Source organism: Cavia porcellus, unplaced genomic scaffold, assembly GCF_034190915.1.
Source record: "Cavia porcellus strain 051 isolate PalLab524CR breed Dunkin Hartley unplaced genomic scaffold, mCavPor4.1 scaffold_6, whole genome shotgun sequence".
NCBI classification, from domain to species: domain Eukaryota; kingdom Metazoa; phylum Chordata; class Mammalia; order Rodentia; family Caviidae; genus Cavia; species Cavia porcellus.
The window spans coordinates 104,408,910-104,428,182 of record NW_026947489.1 but is presented as its reverse complement, the minus strand read 5'-3'; the positions used below and the strand labels follow the sequence as shown (position 1 = coordinate 104,428,182).

At 36.8% G+C, this 19,273-nt stretch overlaps 1 protein-coding gene and 1 non-coding gene across 2 annotated transcripts in view; both read left to right on the top strand.

The window, feature by feature from the left end:
* Positions 1-17,335, top strand: part of Ipo7 (importin 7) — a 59,449-nt gene extending 42,114 nt beyond the window's left edge. Inside the window, exons 13-25 of the mRNA XM_003465690.5 lie at positions 457-546; positions 896-1,061; positions 1,326-1,486; positions 4,051-4,179; positions 5,808-5,874; positions 5,954-6,079; positions 6,412-6,509; positions 8,430-8,525; positions 8,896-9,116; positions 9,205-9,410; positions 11,025-11,231; positions 14,320-14,436; positions 15,350-17,335. Coding sequence (XP_003465738.1) covers positions 457-546; positions 896-1,061; positions 1,326-1,486; positions 4,051-4,179; positions 5,808-5,874; positions 5,954-6,079; positions 6,412-6,509; positions 8,430-8,525; positions 8,896-9,116; positions 9,205-9,410; positions 11,025-11,231; positions 14,320-14,436; positions 15,350-15,447 — 1,782 coding nt within the window. The 3' untranslated portion in view covers positions 15,448-17,335. The remainder of the gene's footprint in view (positions 1-456; positions 547-895; positions 1,062-1,325; positions 1,487-4,050; positions 4,180-5,807; positions 5,875-5,953; positions 6,080-6,411; positions 6,510-8,429; positions 8,526-8,895; positions 9,117-9,204; positions 9,411-11,024; positions 11,232-14,319; positions 14,437-15,349) is intronic.
* LOC111755616 (small nucleolar RNA SNORA23) lies at positions 646-826 on the top strand. Its single transcript, XR_002790181.1, has one exon. It is a non-coding gene; the product is annotated as a small nucleolar RNA SNORA23 (small nucleolar RNA).
* Positions 17,336-19,273: the final 1,938 nt, after the last annotated feature.

Here is a 19,273-nt window from a genome sequence, read left to right as displayed (position 1 = left end):
CCAGGTGTGGTGGTATAAGCCTGTAATCCCAGCTACTCAGGAGAATGATGTAGGAAGATCTCAAGTTCAAGTCTTGTTTGGGCAATTCAGCCAGGTCCTGTTTCAAGAGGGGTAAAGATATAGCTCAAGGCTCCCTGGGTTCAATCTTGAGTACTGAAAAACAAAATTAATCACACTTCCATTAATCAGGTCCTATTGCTTTTTCCCTTTTTTGTTTCTGGGAATCAAACTCAGGACCTTGTACTTGGCCAGGCAGATGCTAGCCACTCAGCTAAATACCTGGCCCACCATTTCTTTTTAAATTTGCTATAATTATTTTCTAATCAAGTAATTTGGAAAAAATGTATTGTAGGTCTTAGCATTCAAAGAATAATAATAAATATGTGCCATGAGTAGTAAATTAGAAATTCAAACAGTTCTACTTACAACTGTCAAAAAAATTGTTTCTATTTACAGAAAAAGATCTATAAAGATCAGATGGAATATATGTTACAGAATCATGTGTTTCCTCTCTTCAGCAGTGAACTAGGCTACATGAGAGCAAGGGTATGTTCTAAAGCTGTGTTACTTTATATATTTATTTTGCATAATAAATTACTGAAATTTTCATTTAAGGCTTTGTTTAATGTGAATCTTGACATGGCTACTGTAATGTGTGCATAGTTTCAGTCTGTGTCTGGTAGCAGTATCTGTTTGTGTTTTGCATTCAGATCTTGCTATCCACACAAACATGCAGCCAGAGAATAACTTGGGATCATAGTACTGGTCTAGTGTTGTTCTTTTGGACACATCTACCACTGGCCAGCCTCCAAATTCCCAGACAAAGAATTCTGAGAAGAAATTAGTTTGGCGAGTTTATTATAAGATATCTAAAGTCACTGTGTTTTTCAAAAAGGCTTGCTGGGTACTTCACTATTTTTGTGAAGTGAAGTTCAAAAGTGATCAGAACCTACAAACAGCATTAGAGTTGACAAGAAGATGTCTGATTGATGATAGAGAAATGCCAGTGAAAGTGGAAGCTGCCATTGCACTCCAAGTGTTAATCAGCAATCAAGAAAAAGGTGACGAATTTATATGTTAATGTCTTTACACATGATTGTATGGGGAATAATCAGAAAGTTGGCATGCTTCCTGTTTATGTGATAGTACTTTGTACTGTGTGTGTGGTACTGAGATTGAATCTGTGGCCTTACCAATTAAGCACTCTACCACTGACAAACTCACCTGCAGTGTACTTTTTTTTAAAAAAATGTTTTTTAATATATGCTATGTAAAGTTTTTTTAAAAAGTTTAGGGTGCCAAAATATATTTCTTTTCTCTTTCAGCTAAAGAATACATAACACCATTTATCAGACCTGTTATGCAGGCTCTTCTTCATATTATACGAGAAACAGAAAATGATGATCTTACCAATGTAATTCAGAAAATGATTTGTGAATATAGTGAAGAGGTTACTCCTATTGCAGTAGAAATGACACAACATTTGGTATGTGGTTTAAACCTATGATTTTTGCAAATATTTTATTTTGGGGGGTGTTTTGGGAGTGAAACTGGGTCTCCCGTGGACTCATTATGTAGCCTAGCCTGGTCTCAAATTCCCTCCAGTCCTGCCTCAGCCTCCTAATGTAGCATCATGCCTGGCAGACATTTTAATTTGGTACACAGACTATTTACAGATAATGAGCCACAAATGCCTTGACTTCGTATAAAGCAGATATTTCACAGAGCCTACCACATAGCATCTAGTGTTATAAACTCCTTGACAGATATTTATCTCATTTAATTGTCATAGTATCTTATGTGAGGATTATTGACACAGTATTTTACAAGAAAATATAAGATAAATAATTTGCCTACGCTAGAAGTGCTGGAGTTGGGATTCATACTTGAATCTTTACAGTGTATTTCTTAACTTATTCAGGAGTCTGTGTAGTTCCCTAAATAATCAATTCAGATTTTTTGTTTGGTGGGTTTTTTTGGTGGTGTTTTGTTTTGTTACTTTCAATCAAATTTTACTGGTACATTTCAGGCATAATAGTGATCACATTCATTTTAGAGAACCTACACCCATTCATAACCTGTCTCTTTCCTTCCTCCCATTCACCTCCTCTCCCTTCCCCTTCCCACCCCATCCACACAAGCCCTGCTTCCATGCTCTCCCTGTTGCCTCATTTTTTCCCTACCTTCCTGCTCCCTTCCTTCCCTGTTCCTCTCTGCATCCATACATTTTCCTCCTATTTTACATTACCTATTAATACAACATTTTGGTCCTTATAATTTCATCAGATTCTTAACAGCAGAATAGAGTACACATATTTGTCTGATTTATATCACTTAAGAATATGGTCTCAAGGCGCATCTTAGAAATATGTCAAGCTGGGGCTGGAGGTTTAGTTCAGCGGCATAAGCGCCTGCCTTGCAAGCAGGCAGTCGTGAGTTCAATCCCCGGTACCGATAAAAAAGAAAAGACAAAAAAAAAAAAAAATGTCAAGCTATCCTTTATGGTAGAGGAGTATTCCCTGTTGTATAAAAAAACCTTTTTAATCCATTCACCAGTTGATGGACATTGGGGTAGTTTCCAAGTTTGGCTGTTACAAACTGCCACTGTAAACATGTATGTGCATATCCTGCTGTGTTGCTTTTAATTCTTTCAGGAAGATACCAAAAAGGGGGAATAGCTAGCTGGGTCAAACGAGATCTCTAGTCCTACCTCTAGTTTTGTTTTGTTTTGTTACATTTCATTTCGATACTGAGACAAGGTCTTACTAAGAAAGTGTAGGCTGATTTTGAACTCACTTAGGTGGCCCAAGCTGGCCTCAGATTTACTGGAGTCTTCTTGCCTCCGCCTCCTGAATACTGGAGTTACAGGGATATGCCACCACACCTGGCTATGTTGTCTTGAAAGAGGGTTGTCATGCAGTACAGGCTGACCTTGAACTCAGTATGTTGGCCAGGCTGGCCTCAGACTTAAGGTGATCCTTGGCCTTCAGCCTCTGGAGTGCTGAGACTGTAAGTGTTCAGAAGCAGTTTTATAAAATAAATCAACAGCCTGCTTGGTGATTAAATGAACCTGTATCTGGGTACTGTCCCAGTAGTTTTCCTGTTAATTCTGACTTATCAGAAACGGAACCTAATTATGTTTCCCAGGATAGTCATGAAATCCTGAGCTCAAGTGATCATGCCTGCCTGGGGCTCCAGATTAGCTGAAACAATGAGATATTCACCACTGTACTCCTATTTTTAGGCACTGATATTAGTGAAAATATTCACACTAGTTGGTGGTTTTTTTTTTTTTTTTTTTTTTTTGGTGGTGGTGGTGGGTTTTTTTGTTTTGTTTTTTTTTTTTTAGATAGGACTTTTTTCTATCTAGTGTAGTATTGTTAGCTCAGCTTTGCCTCTAATTTAATAATCCTGTCTCAGCCTTTTGAGTGCTGAGATTAGACATGTTCTACCATGCATAGATTATGCATGGTATTAAATGCATTCTGTGACTTGAGTCATTTAATTCTCACAGTATTTTGTGAAATCTAAAATCCCCCAAATGTACATATCAGGAGAAAGATCAAACCAGGTGTGATGATTCACCATCTGTAATCTCAGCACTCAGAGGCTAAAGCAGGATTGTGGGGAGTTTGAAGCCAGCATAGGCTACAAAGTGAGTTCAAGGCCTGACTGAACTACACAGCAAAACCTTGCCTCAAAAAAAGAAAAGAATAAAGGAGAAAGATCAAGAAAGAAATCAAGTACTCACTTATTTGAGGTCTCCCAGTGAGTGGCAGAGAAAGATCATTTGATTAGAACATCCCAGATATTATTAATTAATTTGGAGAAGCTAGCGATACTGTGCACATTTTTACTTATTTAAAGTTTTAAAAATCTTGCTGGGCATGATACTGCAGATTTGAAATCCCAACACTAAAGGCTGAAGCAGGAGTATTACTGAGTTCAAAGCCAGCCTAAACAACATAGACACCATCTCAAAAAAAACAAACAAAAATAGAATACATTAAGTCTTTGGTGACAAATCAATTTGTATTCCCTTGACCATAGGCAATGACATTCAATCAAGTAATCCAGACAGGGCCAGATGAAGAAGGAAATGATGACAAAGCAGTTACAGCCATGGGAATTCTTAATACAATTGACACGCTTCTTAGCGTAGTTGAAGATCATAAAGAGGTAAAAAAAAAAAAAGTGATTCAGTGTTTCACAGGTTTCACAGAATGTCGTTTTTACATTGATTTTTGCAGGGCTCTGACTTAGATAACTGCCTGATCATCTCACTCATTTTGATTTTGTCATTTTCAATTATTTTCATTTGCTTCATTATAAATTCATGGTTTTCATTTGCTAGCGAAAGGATTAGGCACATATCTGTTTTACCGTCTCTTTATAGTTGCGCTCAGATTGTGGCTCTTTAATCACCTGTTTCTCAAATCTGGAAGTGCAGTGATCCTCTGGAAGGCATATTTTGTTATTGCTGGTTTTCATGTAAAAACTTTTTGTTTACAACATTTGGCAGAATAACAGGTTTATCACTTTAAATTATGCTTACATATGTACAGTTTACTAGTACTAGTTTACTACATTCAGCCATCACCAAACCATCACCATCATCTTTGTGGGTTTTATTTCCTGTTCCTTTAGAAAAAAAAAGAATTATGCTCACAAAATTTTTAAAAATTGAATTTAATGCCTGTAGAAAAGAATATAGAACAGAGAAAACTATAACTACTGTAATACTACCTAATAACCTAAGTTTTCCTTCCTTCTGTTCATTCATCCAGTAATGGATATTGAACCCAGGGCCATCACCCTGAGCTGCAGCCCCAGCAAATTTTTTATATTGAGTCAGGGTCTCACTAGATTGCCAAATTGTGCTGGGTAGGTTTGAATTTTACTGCATCAGCCTCCTAGATTGCTAGGATTATAAGCATATATCACTATGACTGGCTTCATTTTTCTTTATTTCTTATAGATTTCATATCCAGTAGAAAACACCTTCAGATCATTTCTTGTGTATGTGCTTCTGGGGGCTGAACACAAGGCTCAATGCTTGCTGTACAAGTGCTCCTCCACTCCACCCCCACCCCAATAAGTTCAGATGGATGCAATGAAATCCTTCAAAGGACTACTTCCTAACCACTTTCTAGTTTCTTTTCAAGAGTTTTTTTGTGTTGTTTTGTGTTTTTGTTGTTTTGTTTTGTTTTTGGTACCAGGTATCAATCTCACGACCTCACACTTGCCCAGGCAGGTGCTTACACCACTGAGCTAAATCCCCAGCCCCCTAGTTCCTTTCTTTCCCTAGAAGTACCCACTATCATAATCCTGGTGTTAATTTGACTGAAATTGTTCATAATGGTAGTTTGTATATTTTCCATCCATAAACCACGATATTATTGGCCATATGTTTTTGGATACTGCAAAGTTGCCTTGTAAGATTTTTTTCAGTGCATTATTTTTAGAACTCTATTATAATTAGAAATAAGCAGAAGCCATGAAAAGTTCTATAGCTGCTTTATGATTAACAGATAAAATATTTTGCAGTTGAAAAATGTACTATGTGCTGTGTTTCATGTGCTATGTATTTGAAGTGTGTGTTTCTATTTGATTGGCAGGTAAAATCTTCTCCCTATATTTACTCCTTTAACATCCTGAAGACCTTCACAGATTTGAGCTACAATTGAGAAATTTCCCATTTATCTTGATTTACTTGGCCCCTGCATTCACATTCTGTGGTTCACTATGTAATAAGTAATTAACTCAATGTGCTACAATTCCATATGATTTCGTTTCTTTTCTTTTAGATAACTCAGCAGCTTGAGGGAATCTGCTTACAAGTCATTGGCACTGTTTTGCAACAGCATGTCTTAGGTATACTTCTGATTGTGCTAAGAATTTAGTATTCTGGCATGAGTAAGCATTTTCCTGATGATTCTGTTTTCTTTTTAAGAATTCTATGAGGAAATCTTCTCATTGGCACATAGTTTGACATGTCAACAAGTGTCTCCACAGATGTGGCAGCTGCTGCCCCTTGTATTTGAGGTCTTTCAGCAAGATGGCTTTGATTACTTTACAGGTAAGTCAGATCAGCATGCAAAGTATCAAGGACTTCTCCAGTTTTGATTCATTTGTATCATAACTCCTGAACATACACTTTTTAATGCAAAAGTAACACATGCCATTGATTTATTTTATGTATTCTGACACAGTTAACATGTAACTTTGTAAATATATGTGTATAATCTTTACTAAATTCAGAGGAATTTGTTTTAATAGGCTTATATTGCTGCATTAAAAATGAATACGTCTTAAAAGTGAATGTCAAAGACAAAATGACCTCATAAACTGCCATTATCTAAGAAAATGAAGCTTTTATATCAATGAAGATGTATCTTTTTTTTAATACAGACATGATGCCTCTTCTGCATAATTATGTAACAGTCGACACAGATACACTTCTATCTGATACCAAGTATCTTGAAATGATATACAGTATGTGTAAAAAGGTAGGTTATTTTTAAATGTTACTAGATTTTACTAAGTTTCTGCTATAAAATGATGAAGATACCTGAGATTCACATGGGCCTGACAGAATCAAGGCCTTTAAAAGTTATAAACAAACCAACACAAACTTTAGTTTCTGTGTACCACAGTGATACATGTCTCTCTGTCTGCCTTCTGGTATTTACTTGGAGTTGTAAGTGTTTGGGGTTTTAGTACCTAGAGTTTAATCTAGTTCTCTGAAACCAAAAGATAGAATCAAAACATTAAAGGATGAGGAATAGATAGAGATACCTTATAAAGGAAATGGCTGGAAATCGCTGTTTGAGGAAAGGTACACAATAATAATTTAGAAAAACAAAAGTTTCTAAGATCTCAGTTTTTCGTTTTTTGAGACTATATGTAGTTCAGGATGGTGTTGAATTCACTATGTGCCAGAAACTGGGTTCAAACTTAGAGATATCCTCCTGCCTTAGCCTCCGAAGTGCTAGGATTACATGTGTTTGCCACTGTGCCCAGCCAAAAACAATACTATTCATAGTTAGGTTTGGTAGTGCTTGCTTGTAATCCAAACACTCTGGAGACTGTACTAGGAGGATCACTCGAAGTAAAAGGCTAGCCTGGACTATATAGTGAGACTATTATCTCAAAAAACAAACAAGCCAAATATATTCATATAATAGGATTAGGGACAAATCCACCCCACCCACCCACCCTTACATGTTTTGTTTGTTTTCTTGAGATAGTCTTACTGTGTAGCCCAGGCTGGCCTTGAACTGGGAAATCTTCCTGCCTCAGCCTCCAGAGTACTGGGATTTATAGGAGTGAGCCACCATGTCTAGATAATTTTCCCCTACTACTCAGTTTGAGAGACAAGCATTTGAATTGGTGTCTGTTAATGTAATTGGCAGTGGTACAGTGTTAGAATTTTTTGCAGTATTTATTGAGAGGTAGGAGACCATTAAAAATGGTTTTGCTGCCAGGTGTGATGGATATGCCTTCTGACTCAGCTGCTGGGGTGACTGAGCAATAGGATGGCTTGAGCCCAGGAGTTCAGTGCCAGCCTGGACAACATAGTGAGATTCTGTCTCATTAGAAAAGGGTGGTGGGTGAGCCAGGTGTGGTGGCACACAACTGTTATATCAGCACTTAGGAGGCTGAGGCAGGAGGATTGTTACTAGTTTAAAAAAGATTTTGCTCCATAAGTTCCTCACTAATATCTTCCTTTTGACACTTACTTATTTACTGCTAGTAAACTTGATGTTAGTATTGTTGAACACAGAGAGAGGTTAATCTACTTTGCTGTTTTAGCGACTTACTCTTATTTTTATAGTTTTCTGTTGTAAACTAGCATGTCAAGCCAGAGTTCTTTTATTTCTTGTATAAGGCTTGTAGGCAAGCATTTGCTCTCAACTGGCTGTTGCTTCCTTTTTCCTTTCCCTCCACTCCAACTTGATACATAGATGTTTTAAGAGGAAATTACAAAGTTTTCCTAGGGACAACAATATTTTAGATTTTTGAAGTTGAGCCAGATATCCCTGAGAAAGGTTAGGTGTTTTAGCTTTCACCTTTGTATGGGAAGTTAGTGGTTGTCAACCTACTACAGTCCAAAATGGCACTTCAGGATTAAGTGATTTTGATCACACAGACCAGGATTCCCAGCACTAGACTGTAGGAGAAAGGCAAGCTCCAGATACTTAAAGGTACTGTAGTCAAATTTGTTCATTGAACTTTGCTGGAATACCTTAAGTCAGTGAACCTATGGCACACATGTCGCAGCTGGCTATTCACCATTGAGAGTTCTAAAAGGTTCACTACCACTGCTTTAAGTAATACTCAGAACCTATATAAAATGAAGAGAAATTGTTTCTGTAATATAAAGATTTCAAGAAGGCTTGTAGCAGTTTATATTCTGTGTTGTTTAGGTTCTTACAGGAGTTGCAGGGGAAGATGCAGAATGTCATGCTGCAAAATTGTTAGAGGTCATCATCCTACAATGCAAAGGGCGTGGCATTGACCAGGTCGGTGAGGCTGACTTTGGGGCTGGGGGGAGCTGGGGGTTGAACCCAGGGTTTCCTGCATGCCAAGGACTATCTAGTATTGGCTTCATTCTCAGCCCAATGCTAATGTGTAACGATTCATATTTGAGGCTTCCAAAAGAGATTCCTAAACATTGGGAATCCATAGTTAATCATTGGGGTAAGGTTTTACACTTAATAACTCAGTGAAGACTTTGTCTATAATTAGATTTACCAGCAAAATAACATAATAAACGTGAGTTATCTAATGGGCCAAACGGGTTTATTGAGCCAATAGGTAAGTTAATATGGGTAAAACAGTTAGAATTCCATCAGTTACAATCTTGGATTACCCTACAATCTTTCTTTACAGTGCATTCCCTTATTCGTGGAAGCAGCTTTAGAGAGATTGACAAGAGAGGTTAAGACAAGTGAACTTCGAACGATGTGCCTGCAAGTTGCAATTGCAGCTTTGTATTATAATCCTCACCTGTTACTCAATACATTAGAAAATCTTCGCTTCCCTAATAATGTTGAACCAGTTACAAATCATTTTATTACACAATGGCTTAATGATGTTGACTGTTTCTTGGGGTAAGTGACGTAAATTAGACCTTTGTAAAGAATTGCTTATTTTAAAAAGATAGAAAATCTTATTTTATTTTATTTTATTTTATTTTAGGCTTCATGATAGGAAAATGTGTGTTCTGGGTCTCTGTGCTCTTATTGATATGGAACAAATACCACAAGTTTTAAATCAGGTTTCTGGACAGATTTTACCAGCTTTTATCCTTTTGTTTAATGGATTAAAAAGAGCGTATGCCTGCCATGCAGAACATGAGAATGACAGTGATGACGATGATGAAGCTGAGGATGATGATGAAACTGGTAAGGAATTTGTGATAAAAGAAGCTGAAACATAAGTTAGTACATCATTGGAATTGGACTTGTTTTATAGTCTACACATACAAAGGTGAATAAGGAATCGTTCTTTTTCTTTAGAAATTTTCTGTTCTAGAAGCAAAAAATGAGTTAGATGCATCACTGGGCTTGTTTACTACAGAAGATTCAAGTGCTGAGTTTCTTTAAGAAAGAAAAGCAACTTCTTTAACAGTTGAGGAAGGACCAGGCATATACCTCAGTGGCACACAGCACCTGCCTAGCAAGCACAAAGTCATGAGTTCAATTTCTGGTACCAAAAAAAAAAAAAACAGCTGAGGAACAGTTAGTTATAAGGGAGATAATACAGTGGTTTACCATTGTCTTTTAAACTAGTACAGTCAGAAGTACATGCAGCCAGCTGTGGTGGAACACATCTGTAATCCCAGCACTCAGGAGGCTGAGGCAGGAGGATTGCAGTGAGTTCAACGCTAGCATCAACTGCATAGCAAGACCCTGTCTGGAAAAAAAAAAAAAACATCGTACATGAATAATAAAATGGGAAGAATATTTGAAGGACTTACCATACTGCTTGGTACATGGTATTTTATAATTTGGGCACCGTGGCACGTGCCAGTATTTTACCTACTTAACAAGGAAGGTAAGAGGATCACTTCACAAGTTTGCCACAGCCTGAGCAACACAGCAAAACCCAACCTTAGAAAAAAAAGCAGAATGAAATACAGATAGTGCTCAGATAAAACATTTATACTTTTTAATGTCTGAATTTATTGCAAATAACCATTCTGTCATATGTCAGTTCTAAAACCTAAACATGCTTGTGCTACAAAATGGAAGTTATTGAGGCTAAGAATTTAACTCAGTGGTGTAAGCACCTGCCTGACAAGTGTAAGGTTGTGAGTTCAATCCCTGGTACCAAAAAAACAAAAATAAATAGTCATTTAGGTGTTGGCTAATACATTTCACATGTGGACACTGTAGCCTACAAAAGTATAAATTGAGTCAGTGTTATGAAAGATTATTGTAGTGGTTTCAAAATAAGATAACTATTGTCATTTTTGTCTTTTTTTAATCATTTACTAACTTAGCCTTTAAGAAAAGCTGTCACAAAAAGTTCTATAGATGTAAGGTGCTATATTTTATTTGTCACCTGTGTTTAAACTTTTTTCTTCTTTTTTTCTGGTCACCAGTATTTAGTTTGGAATATACCACATAGCCCAGAGCATACCAAGGCCAAATCTCAATGTAGATCCAACTTCAAATGTTTTAAGAATACTTCACATTGTGCCATGTGTGGCAGCACACACCTCGTATCCCACAGTTTGAGAGAAGGAGTCAGGAGGATTGCCATGAATTTGAGTCCAGTCTGGGGTACATAACAGGTTCAAGGTCAGCCCGAACTACTTGCAAGACCTTGTCTCAAAAACAAAGCCAAAGAAACTAGTCCATGTGTGACTTTTCTTAGATGTCTATGAAAATTTTTATTTCAATTTATTGCTTAATGTATGCTTAAAATACCAGTTCTAGGAATATCTCAGATAATTGTTACTTTGTTGAGTAACTTTGTCAGTATGAAAAAAGTATCGTTTTATGTGATGGCAGAGGAATTGGGAAGCGATGAAGATGATATTGATGAAGATGGTCAAGAATACTTGGAGATTTTGGCTAAGCAAGCAGGTGAAGATGGAGATGATGAAGATTGGGAAGAAGATGATGCTGAGGAAACTGCTCTGGAAGGCTATTCCACAATCATCGATGATGAAGACAACCCTGTTGATGAGTATCAGATATTTAAAGCTATATTTCAAAGTAAGTAAACAGGGAAAAAAACGTTGTATGCAGAAAAACAAATATACATGATTGTTCTTGGAAAGACTGATAATCTACAGAGGGAAAGAGGAAAGAGGAATTGCCACTTATTTTTGAACTATACTGTTTTCCTAAAATCCATCTTTTCTTTTTTTTTTTTTTTTGTCTTTTCCCTTTTTATCAGTACCGGGGATCAAATCCACGACTGCCTGCTTGCAAGGCAGGCGTTTATGCCACTGAGCTAAATCCACAGCCCCGTAAAATCCATCTTTTAAAATTAAAAAACTTAAGTCAGTTGTGGTGATGCACACCTATAATGCCCATACTGGTAAGGCTAAAGCAGGAGGATCATTATGAGTTCAAGACAGGTCATGACCTACATACCAAGTCCCTGTCTAAAAAAAAAAAAAAAACTATTAAAAATAATAGGATGAGTAAAGTATACTCAGAAACTCAATGGCCATATTACCAATACTTTGTAATACTTTGCCTAGGTTTTTTTTTTTTTTTTTTTTTTTTTTTTTTTTTTTTTGTATTTTTTGGTATTTTTCGAACTCATGACTGCCTGCTTGCAAGGCAGGCACTTATACCGCTGAGCTAAATCCCTAGCCCCATTACTTTGCCTACTTTTTCAAGGTGCAGACAATAATAAATTCATTCGATTAAATGTTTTTATACATATATATGGTCTTACACTTAACCTGTTAGACACTGTGACTATTGGTAACATTTCGGTTTTGGAAAGCTTGTCTTTTTTTTTCTTACATCCCCTATGTCCTAAAATATGTTTTTCCCTGTGTCTTAAAATGTAACCAATTCATTCATTCCCCTATGTCTTAAAACGTATTAACTAACTAAATTAACACCTTTGAAATAATAAAAATTTTACCTTCCAACAGCCAATTTTGAGATCATTTATATGTGAGTAGTCATAGACTTCTGGTTCTGTCACAGAGAATGGTTTCAGAATATAAGTTGGCACTTCGGGTTTTGGATTTTGTTTGTTTTTGAGACAGGCTGTTAACTATGTAATTGAGGCTGGCCTTGAACTCACTGTGTAGTCCAGACTGGCTTTTAACTCACAGCAGTCCTTTGGTCTCAGCCTCTTGAATGCTGGGTTTACAGGCATGCCCTCTGGTTATCACTGTTTATTTGTATTTCAAAGTATAATGTCTGCCCCACTGTCCATCTTGTAAAACTGCCACTATGCTTGACAACCTTGTCTCAGTTAACCACTGTAATTTGTCGTATCAAATAGGAACTTTGATGTAAAATAGGTTTTCTGATGACCAAGATTTTATTCTTCTAAGAGCGTGGTAAAGTAGTGTTGATGCAAGGTTGCAGAATGGCAGAGAGTGGTTTCTGAGCTATGTGGCAACAAGGATTGATTGAGGTACCAGCTTTGTCCATGTGTTTGTAAATTTTAGATATACATATAATGTCAGTCCCTGAAGGGACTGACATTAATACAAAGCCTATGGATACTTTCAGTTAAACAGAAATAATCATGTGACTGAATGCCAAATTTGTACCCCCAAACTATGTAGCACCTAGTACATGAAGACAATCAGTTTACATTCTTGACATTGCTTTGTGGTAAAACTTCTTTACAGAGAATGTTCTCCAATTTACATACAAATGTATGTAAAATAGGGAAATATAAATAAAATAAAATAGGGAAATACATGACCAGACTTAGCACCATTTTATATATAGCAGCTTACTTAATACACGTGAAGAGGGTTTTGTTTTGTTTTTTGGAGTGGGGGGGTACAGTAATAGGGATTAAATCCAGAGACTGCTGAGCTAATTCCCAGCCCTCTTTACAAATATATTGTATAGGCTGGGCTCAAAATTGCAGTCCCTCTGCCTCTACTTCCTAAGTACTTAGAATTATGAGGTACCACATCCTAGGGCATGTTTTTCATTAAACATTGTGAAACTGTTTTTGTTTTTTGAAAGAGTGTTCATTACATAGTTCAGGCTGGCCCTGAACTCACTCTATAGCTCAGGCTGGCCTCAAACTTGTTGGCTATCCTCCTACCTCAGCTTCCTGAATACTGGGATTTCAGGTACCACCATGCCCAGCAAACATTATGAATTTTTAACACCTGATTGTTTTTGAGTTCTATTTTAAATTTTGGGGAAAGTTCATTTTTCACAGATTAAATTTGACTGTGGACACTGGTCAAGGCAGCTCACGCCTGTAATCCCAACACTCAAGGCTGAGGCAAGATGATTGTCAGGATTTTGAGGGCAGCTTAAACTGCATACTGAGACCCTGCCTCAACAAAGGCAAGACAAAAATTTTGGCCGTGATTTAGTCCCAAAAATTAAAAAAATAAATTAAAATATTAAGCAGTATATGGCAATACGTGATTTAATCCCAGCACCCTGAAAGACTGAGGCAGAAGTTTCACAAGGTTGAACCCAGCCTCGGCAGCTTAGTAACTTAACAAGACTTTCAGAATTAAAAATGGAGATGAACTAGAGATGTGACTCATTGTAAAGGGCCCTGGGTTCAACTCCCAGTAAAATAAACACACATGAAAGTAACCGATGCAACTTTAATTTCAGATTTCAAGGCTACCTTTCTGCGGAATAACCGTATAGGGAAAGAAAAATTTCTTTCCCTGGGATTGAACCCAGGGCCTTGCATTTGTTAGGAAAGTGTGCTACCATTAAGTTACACACGCCACCTCAAAATGTGATAAAGAAAAGTCATTGAGTATCCAAAGCAAGACAAGAGGCATTTCTTTTGTACGGTTCACACTTTCCCTGCATCTGCCTAAAGCTTAAATGTAAGGGTTTGGAAATTCTACCCAGAGTAGCTTTGATCATCTTCAAGCTAGTACTTTTATTATAGTCATACCATGTAAGAAGTGATTTAGACAGTGAAGACAATTTTTTTAAGCACAAAGATAAACTATATAGTTAATTGTTATTTCTGTATGTTTTGCATCACAAACAAGCTAACTTTTGAAGTTGTTGCAAACAAAATGGATCAGAAGCAAAGAAAGGAGAACAGAATAGAAAATAGCTACTAGTGTTTTATTATTGCTCTTTTCCCCTTGTTTTATTTTGATAGCTATTCAGAATCGTAATCCTGTGTGGTATCAGGCTCTGACTCATGGTCTTAATGAAGAACAAAGAAAACAGTTACAGGACATAGCAACTCTGGCTGATCAAAGAAGAGCAGCTCATGGTATGTAGTTAACCACAGCCTCTCCTTGATGTAACTGATGGCTTTATATGGCTTGGAATCTTATGTTGGGATTATAAAGGTACATAGGTTGACTGTTACCTCGGTGATAGAGTGGTACATTAAGATTGTTTAAACTCTCTTTCTCTCTCTCTCTCTCTCTCTCTCTCTCTCTTCTCTCTCTCTCTCTCTCTCTCTCTCTCTTTCTCTCTCTCTCTCTCTCTCTCTCTCTTTGAGATAAAGGCAGCAGTTCCACCTTAGCCTGACTAGTGCTGGGATTACAGCCATGTGCCACCATGCTCCGCAGCACTGCTTAAACTCATGATGATGGTTTGATAATACAGAACTGTGTTAAAAAGACACACTTTATTTACACACAACGTAACAATACAACCAGCTTTATAATCCCAGTCAAAGAAGGTCTTAGTTGGGCATGGTGATGCACATCTGGTATTCCAGCACTTTGAAAAGCTGATTCAAGGGAATCACAAGTTTAAATTAACTTCAGCTTGGGCAGTTAATAACTTAGTGTGACCCTGTCTCTATAAAAACGGATGGGATATGGCTCAATGTGAAGGCCACTGGCAGACTCTAAAAATAAGGCATAGCATTTTGTATTTATGTGCATTTGATTTGTTAACATTTTTGTTCCTATTTTAGGTAAGCCATTACTGATACAGTTGACTTAAAATGGGGTTTTTAAAGATTCATTTTCTTCTTAGCAGTGAAAAATGAAAATTGGCTAAGAAGTCTAGCATATAAGAAAGATGATCTTTACATAGTGCATGCCCTCTTGCTCCTATATGTTCTGGCTACTCTTGGTTAGGTTATGGGTTTGTTAAATATTATCAGGTCCTCCCCACCAGCCAACATAGTAGGACAATTGAATACTCTGTTTTGCTTATTTATTCTCTAGAATCCAAAATGATTGAGAAGCATGGAGGATACAAATTCAGTGCTCCAGTTGTGCCAAGTTCTTTCAATTTTGGAGGCCCGGCACCGGGGATGAATTGAGTTACCACTTTCTTTCCTGCTGTGTGGTTGTAGTGAAGAGCTTGTGTTCCTCCTTGTAGTGGTTCCAGAACTGGTTCATGTTACCTGCTCTAAACTAATTGATCAATAGATGGACAAAAAATAAGAAAGAAACCCAGGAGTTGGGACCTGATCATGCAACCTGGCACTGGACAAGAAACCCAGAGGGATGGGGGTGGGTAACTAGTGGGTTGTTTTTTTTTTTTGTTTTTTTTTTTTTTTTTTTCTTTTTTTTTTTGTTTGTTTGTTTTTTGGGGTTTTTTGTTTTGAAGAAAGTAAGATCCTGACTGAAGCTTCAAGTGACACTGTGGAAAATCTGAAACAAGAGGGGATGTCATGAAGGCAGCTTTTCTTTTTCTGAGGAAAAAAATAGACATGGGCTACAGGACTATTTAAAATGTCTCATTTACAGTATAAAGCTCAGAGGTAGATGTAATTTTTACACCTATGAGTATTTGTCCAATTTGTCTCCTTACCATTGGGTATCCTTTACATGTAAATAAGATAAGGTAATCTGATAGCCTTATTCTGTCTTCATCACTTTCATTCATCAAGGATTATTCCTATGTAGATTATTGGACATTTATTGTAGCACTACATGACTGATTTAAAAATCTGTAAATGAATTAGCACTTTCATATTGAAACAAGCCTGCTAGCCTATGTATAAAAGCAAAAATGTTTGCTGTTTATAAAAGGGATTAATGGGGTGGGAGCAGGGATAATTTCAAGTTATTTAAACATGAACTGGCAATTTTGTACCTAGTGACTTTGTGGTGCACTCACCTCTGATAGTGACTTGAATTCGGTATGTAAAAAGGGGTTAGTGATATTTCATTGCTGCTAAAAATGGCAATCCCTCTGTGTCCTGTTTTTTTATTAAAGCTCTCAGTGTACAAGTGGATATTTGGATAGAAGACCTTAGTGTACCAAATAAGAAAGGTGGTATTTAAAGTATGTAAATTGGATATAAAGTTCTGCTCTTTTAAAGAGTTGATCTTAAGAGTATGGCTAAACATCTACATATGCAGTCTATTAAAAAAAAACAATTTGGCTATTATGTCTTGATTCAATTGCAGTTTTGTTCCTAATTATATATAATTTTCCCTTTCATTGGCCTGTTTTTATCCTGCACCAAGAAAAAGTGCAAGATGCACACTTAAAATTTGACATTTAACACCTGCCGGCTCTCCTTTCCCTGTGTCCTCTACCCTCTTGATGATTGTGGTATCTGATCTTAACTATATGGGCTGAAGGCACGTGGTTCCTTCCCAAAACCACTACTGATACCACTGCAAAACCAAGCCAGCAGCAAGACAGTGTAGAGAGGTTGGCTTGCTTCCCTCTCTTCCTAACTGCATGTTCAAAAATAAGCCTTTATTGGTCTTTAAACATCTATCAGATGAGTCATACATGGGTTATTTTTTATATACATGTATTCACAATATTTTGAATTGAAAGCAACATTTCAATTGATTCAAAACTATTACATGCTGTTGTCTAAAACAGATTAGAAAATTTATAACTGTAAAAATGAAATGCACATATTGATATTTAAAATGCATAATTAAGAAAACTTGTTGGTGTTGTGTTTTTCTTGTATACCAGTACTTAAGCCACTATTGTTGGCAGTGTTTAGTTTTCTATTTTAACACTGTAGGAATGAAAGTATTTCCCAATTTATGAATTTATTACTAAAATTTCAGCAAAAAGAAAAAACTGTCTAAAATGTATGGGTAAAAACTGTTAATCAAGTGTTTCTACTCCCCACCCTCATGCCCATGCTGGATACCAACTGTGTACCCTAGGTTGCTTAAAGGAATTTCATTATAATATAAAATCAATAAAATGGAGTAGTTGTATATATGCAACATTGCGTACAGAGGGGAGCTATTGAATAGTGAGATTCTTGTCTTCCTTTTTTTTGTCCCATAATAGTCTACTTTTTTAAATTTCAGACTTCACTGCTCTTTGAATTGATATTTCCAATTTTCACAATTGTTATTCAAAAACCATATCTAATAAAGGTTTTAGTTGTTCCCATACACAGGATGAAAATTCTCATTTGCTGAGGTTGTTTAAAAGGTATTGGCATGCCTTTAAGAACAAGTCTCATTGTGTTATTTGTAGAGTAATCCAACTAATCTCCATTCAACACACTTTAACTTAGATACAAACCTTTTAATGAGTTGAAGTGTGGTCTCTATTGTGTAGCTCAGTTTCCACGGCTTCTTTAAATTTAATATCACATTACAGTTCTGGAGTTGTTTGGTTTTGTAGTATTGAAGATTGAACCCAAAGAGTGCTGAACTCTATCCTCAGCCCTCTATTTTTTAAGTCCTGAGACAAAGTCTTACTAAATTGGCTAAACTGGCTTTGATATTGTCTTCTCTGTGCCTTAGCCTCCAGAGTAGCTGGGATTGCAACCAAGTGCCACATGTCCATCCAATTAGTTCCTTACAGATCGTAAATCGAGCATGTTAGAATTGCTAGATAGGAATGGCAAGGCTTCTATAAACTTTTCAAAAGTATTTATAACACTGTCTTCTAATTAGACTTTACTTTTTTCTTTCTGTTTTCCATATATAGCCTTTGCACAGGTTTTACCACTCCATAATCTTATTTTACATGTACCTTATTGACAATAGTGGCTCCTATGTATAGCTGTGGAAGACACCAGAGGATGGAATAAGGGTAGCCAAACTACATAGGCTGCTATTTAGTTCCCTGAAGCAGGCATGAAGAAAAAAGTCATTAAGAATTAGACAAATATTTCCTTTGAATGAGCACACACTGAAGTATAATAGGCATTCTGAGATTGTAAAATGAATGGAAATTTTTATCTCCTGGGTATGGCATTCTTATGACTGCATTAATGTCCAGAATTTAAAGCTTTTGCTTTTCATGGTCATTTTGATTTTGGAGAAGAGCCAGAAGTCACACTGTACCACATATAAGTGAATAAGGCAAATGAGATACCCTATTTTTATTTGACAGAAATTGCCACATCAAAAGTGATACCTGACACTGAAGAGTATCATGATGAGGGCTAGGTTTCACATACATCACTACAAATAAACCCTTATAATCTTCAAAATTCTCCACAGTGTCCCTAGGCACGAATCTGGTTCACACAATTCATTGATATCAAAAAAATGTAGGTGCAAGGGAGTAGTTCAGTAGTAAAATGCTGGTATGGCAAGTTTTAAGGACTTGGGTGCAAACCTGGTACCACCACCACCAAAAGGAACAAAGGATTGATGGGTTTTCACATGAGAATTGGATGATTTCCATTCAGAAATCTTAAGATCATAACCTCAGGGTTGGGGATTTAGCTCAGCGGCATAAGTGCCTGTCTTGCAAGCAGGCAGTTGTGAGTTCAATCCCTGGTACCAAAGAAAAGGAAAAAGACAAAAAAATCATAACCTCACAGATCCCAACATAATGGCTTGCTTTTTTTGGCTGGCCTCAAACTTGAAACAATCCAGGTGCTGAGATTGTAGACATGCACCACCACACCCAGCTATAATGGCATTTCATGACCCATTTATGTCAAATGTTTCATTTTGGGGATCCATAAACAATGGAGCACAATAAAAATTTTCTCTTCAAATTCTTGTTTCTTGGGCTGCGGATTTAGCTCAGCGGCATAAGCACCTGCCTTGCAAGCAGGTGGTCGTGAGTTCGATCCCCGGAAACCGATAAAAAAAGAAAAAAAAAGTGTAATACAAATTCTTGTTCCTTAAATTTTTCTAGGTAACATGAATTCCATCCAAAAACAAAAATTTCAATCTTTGGCATAAGTGGGT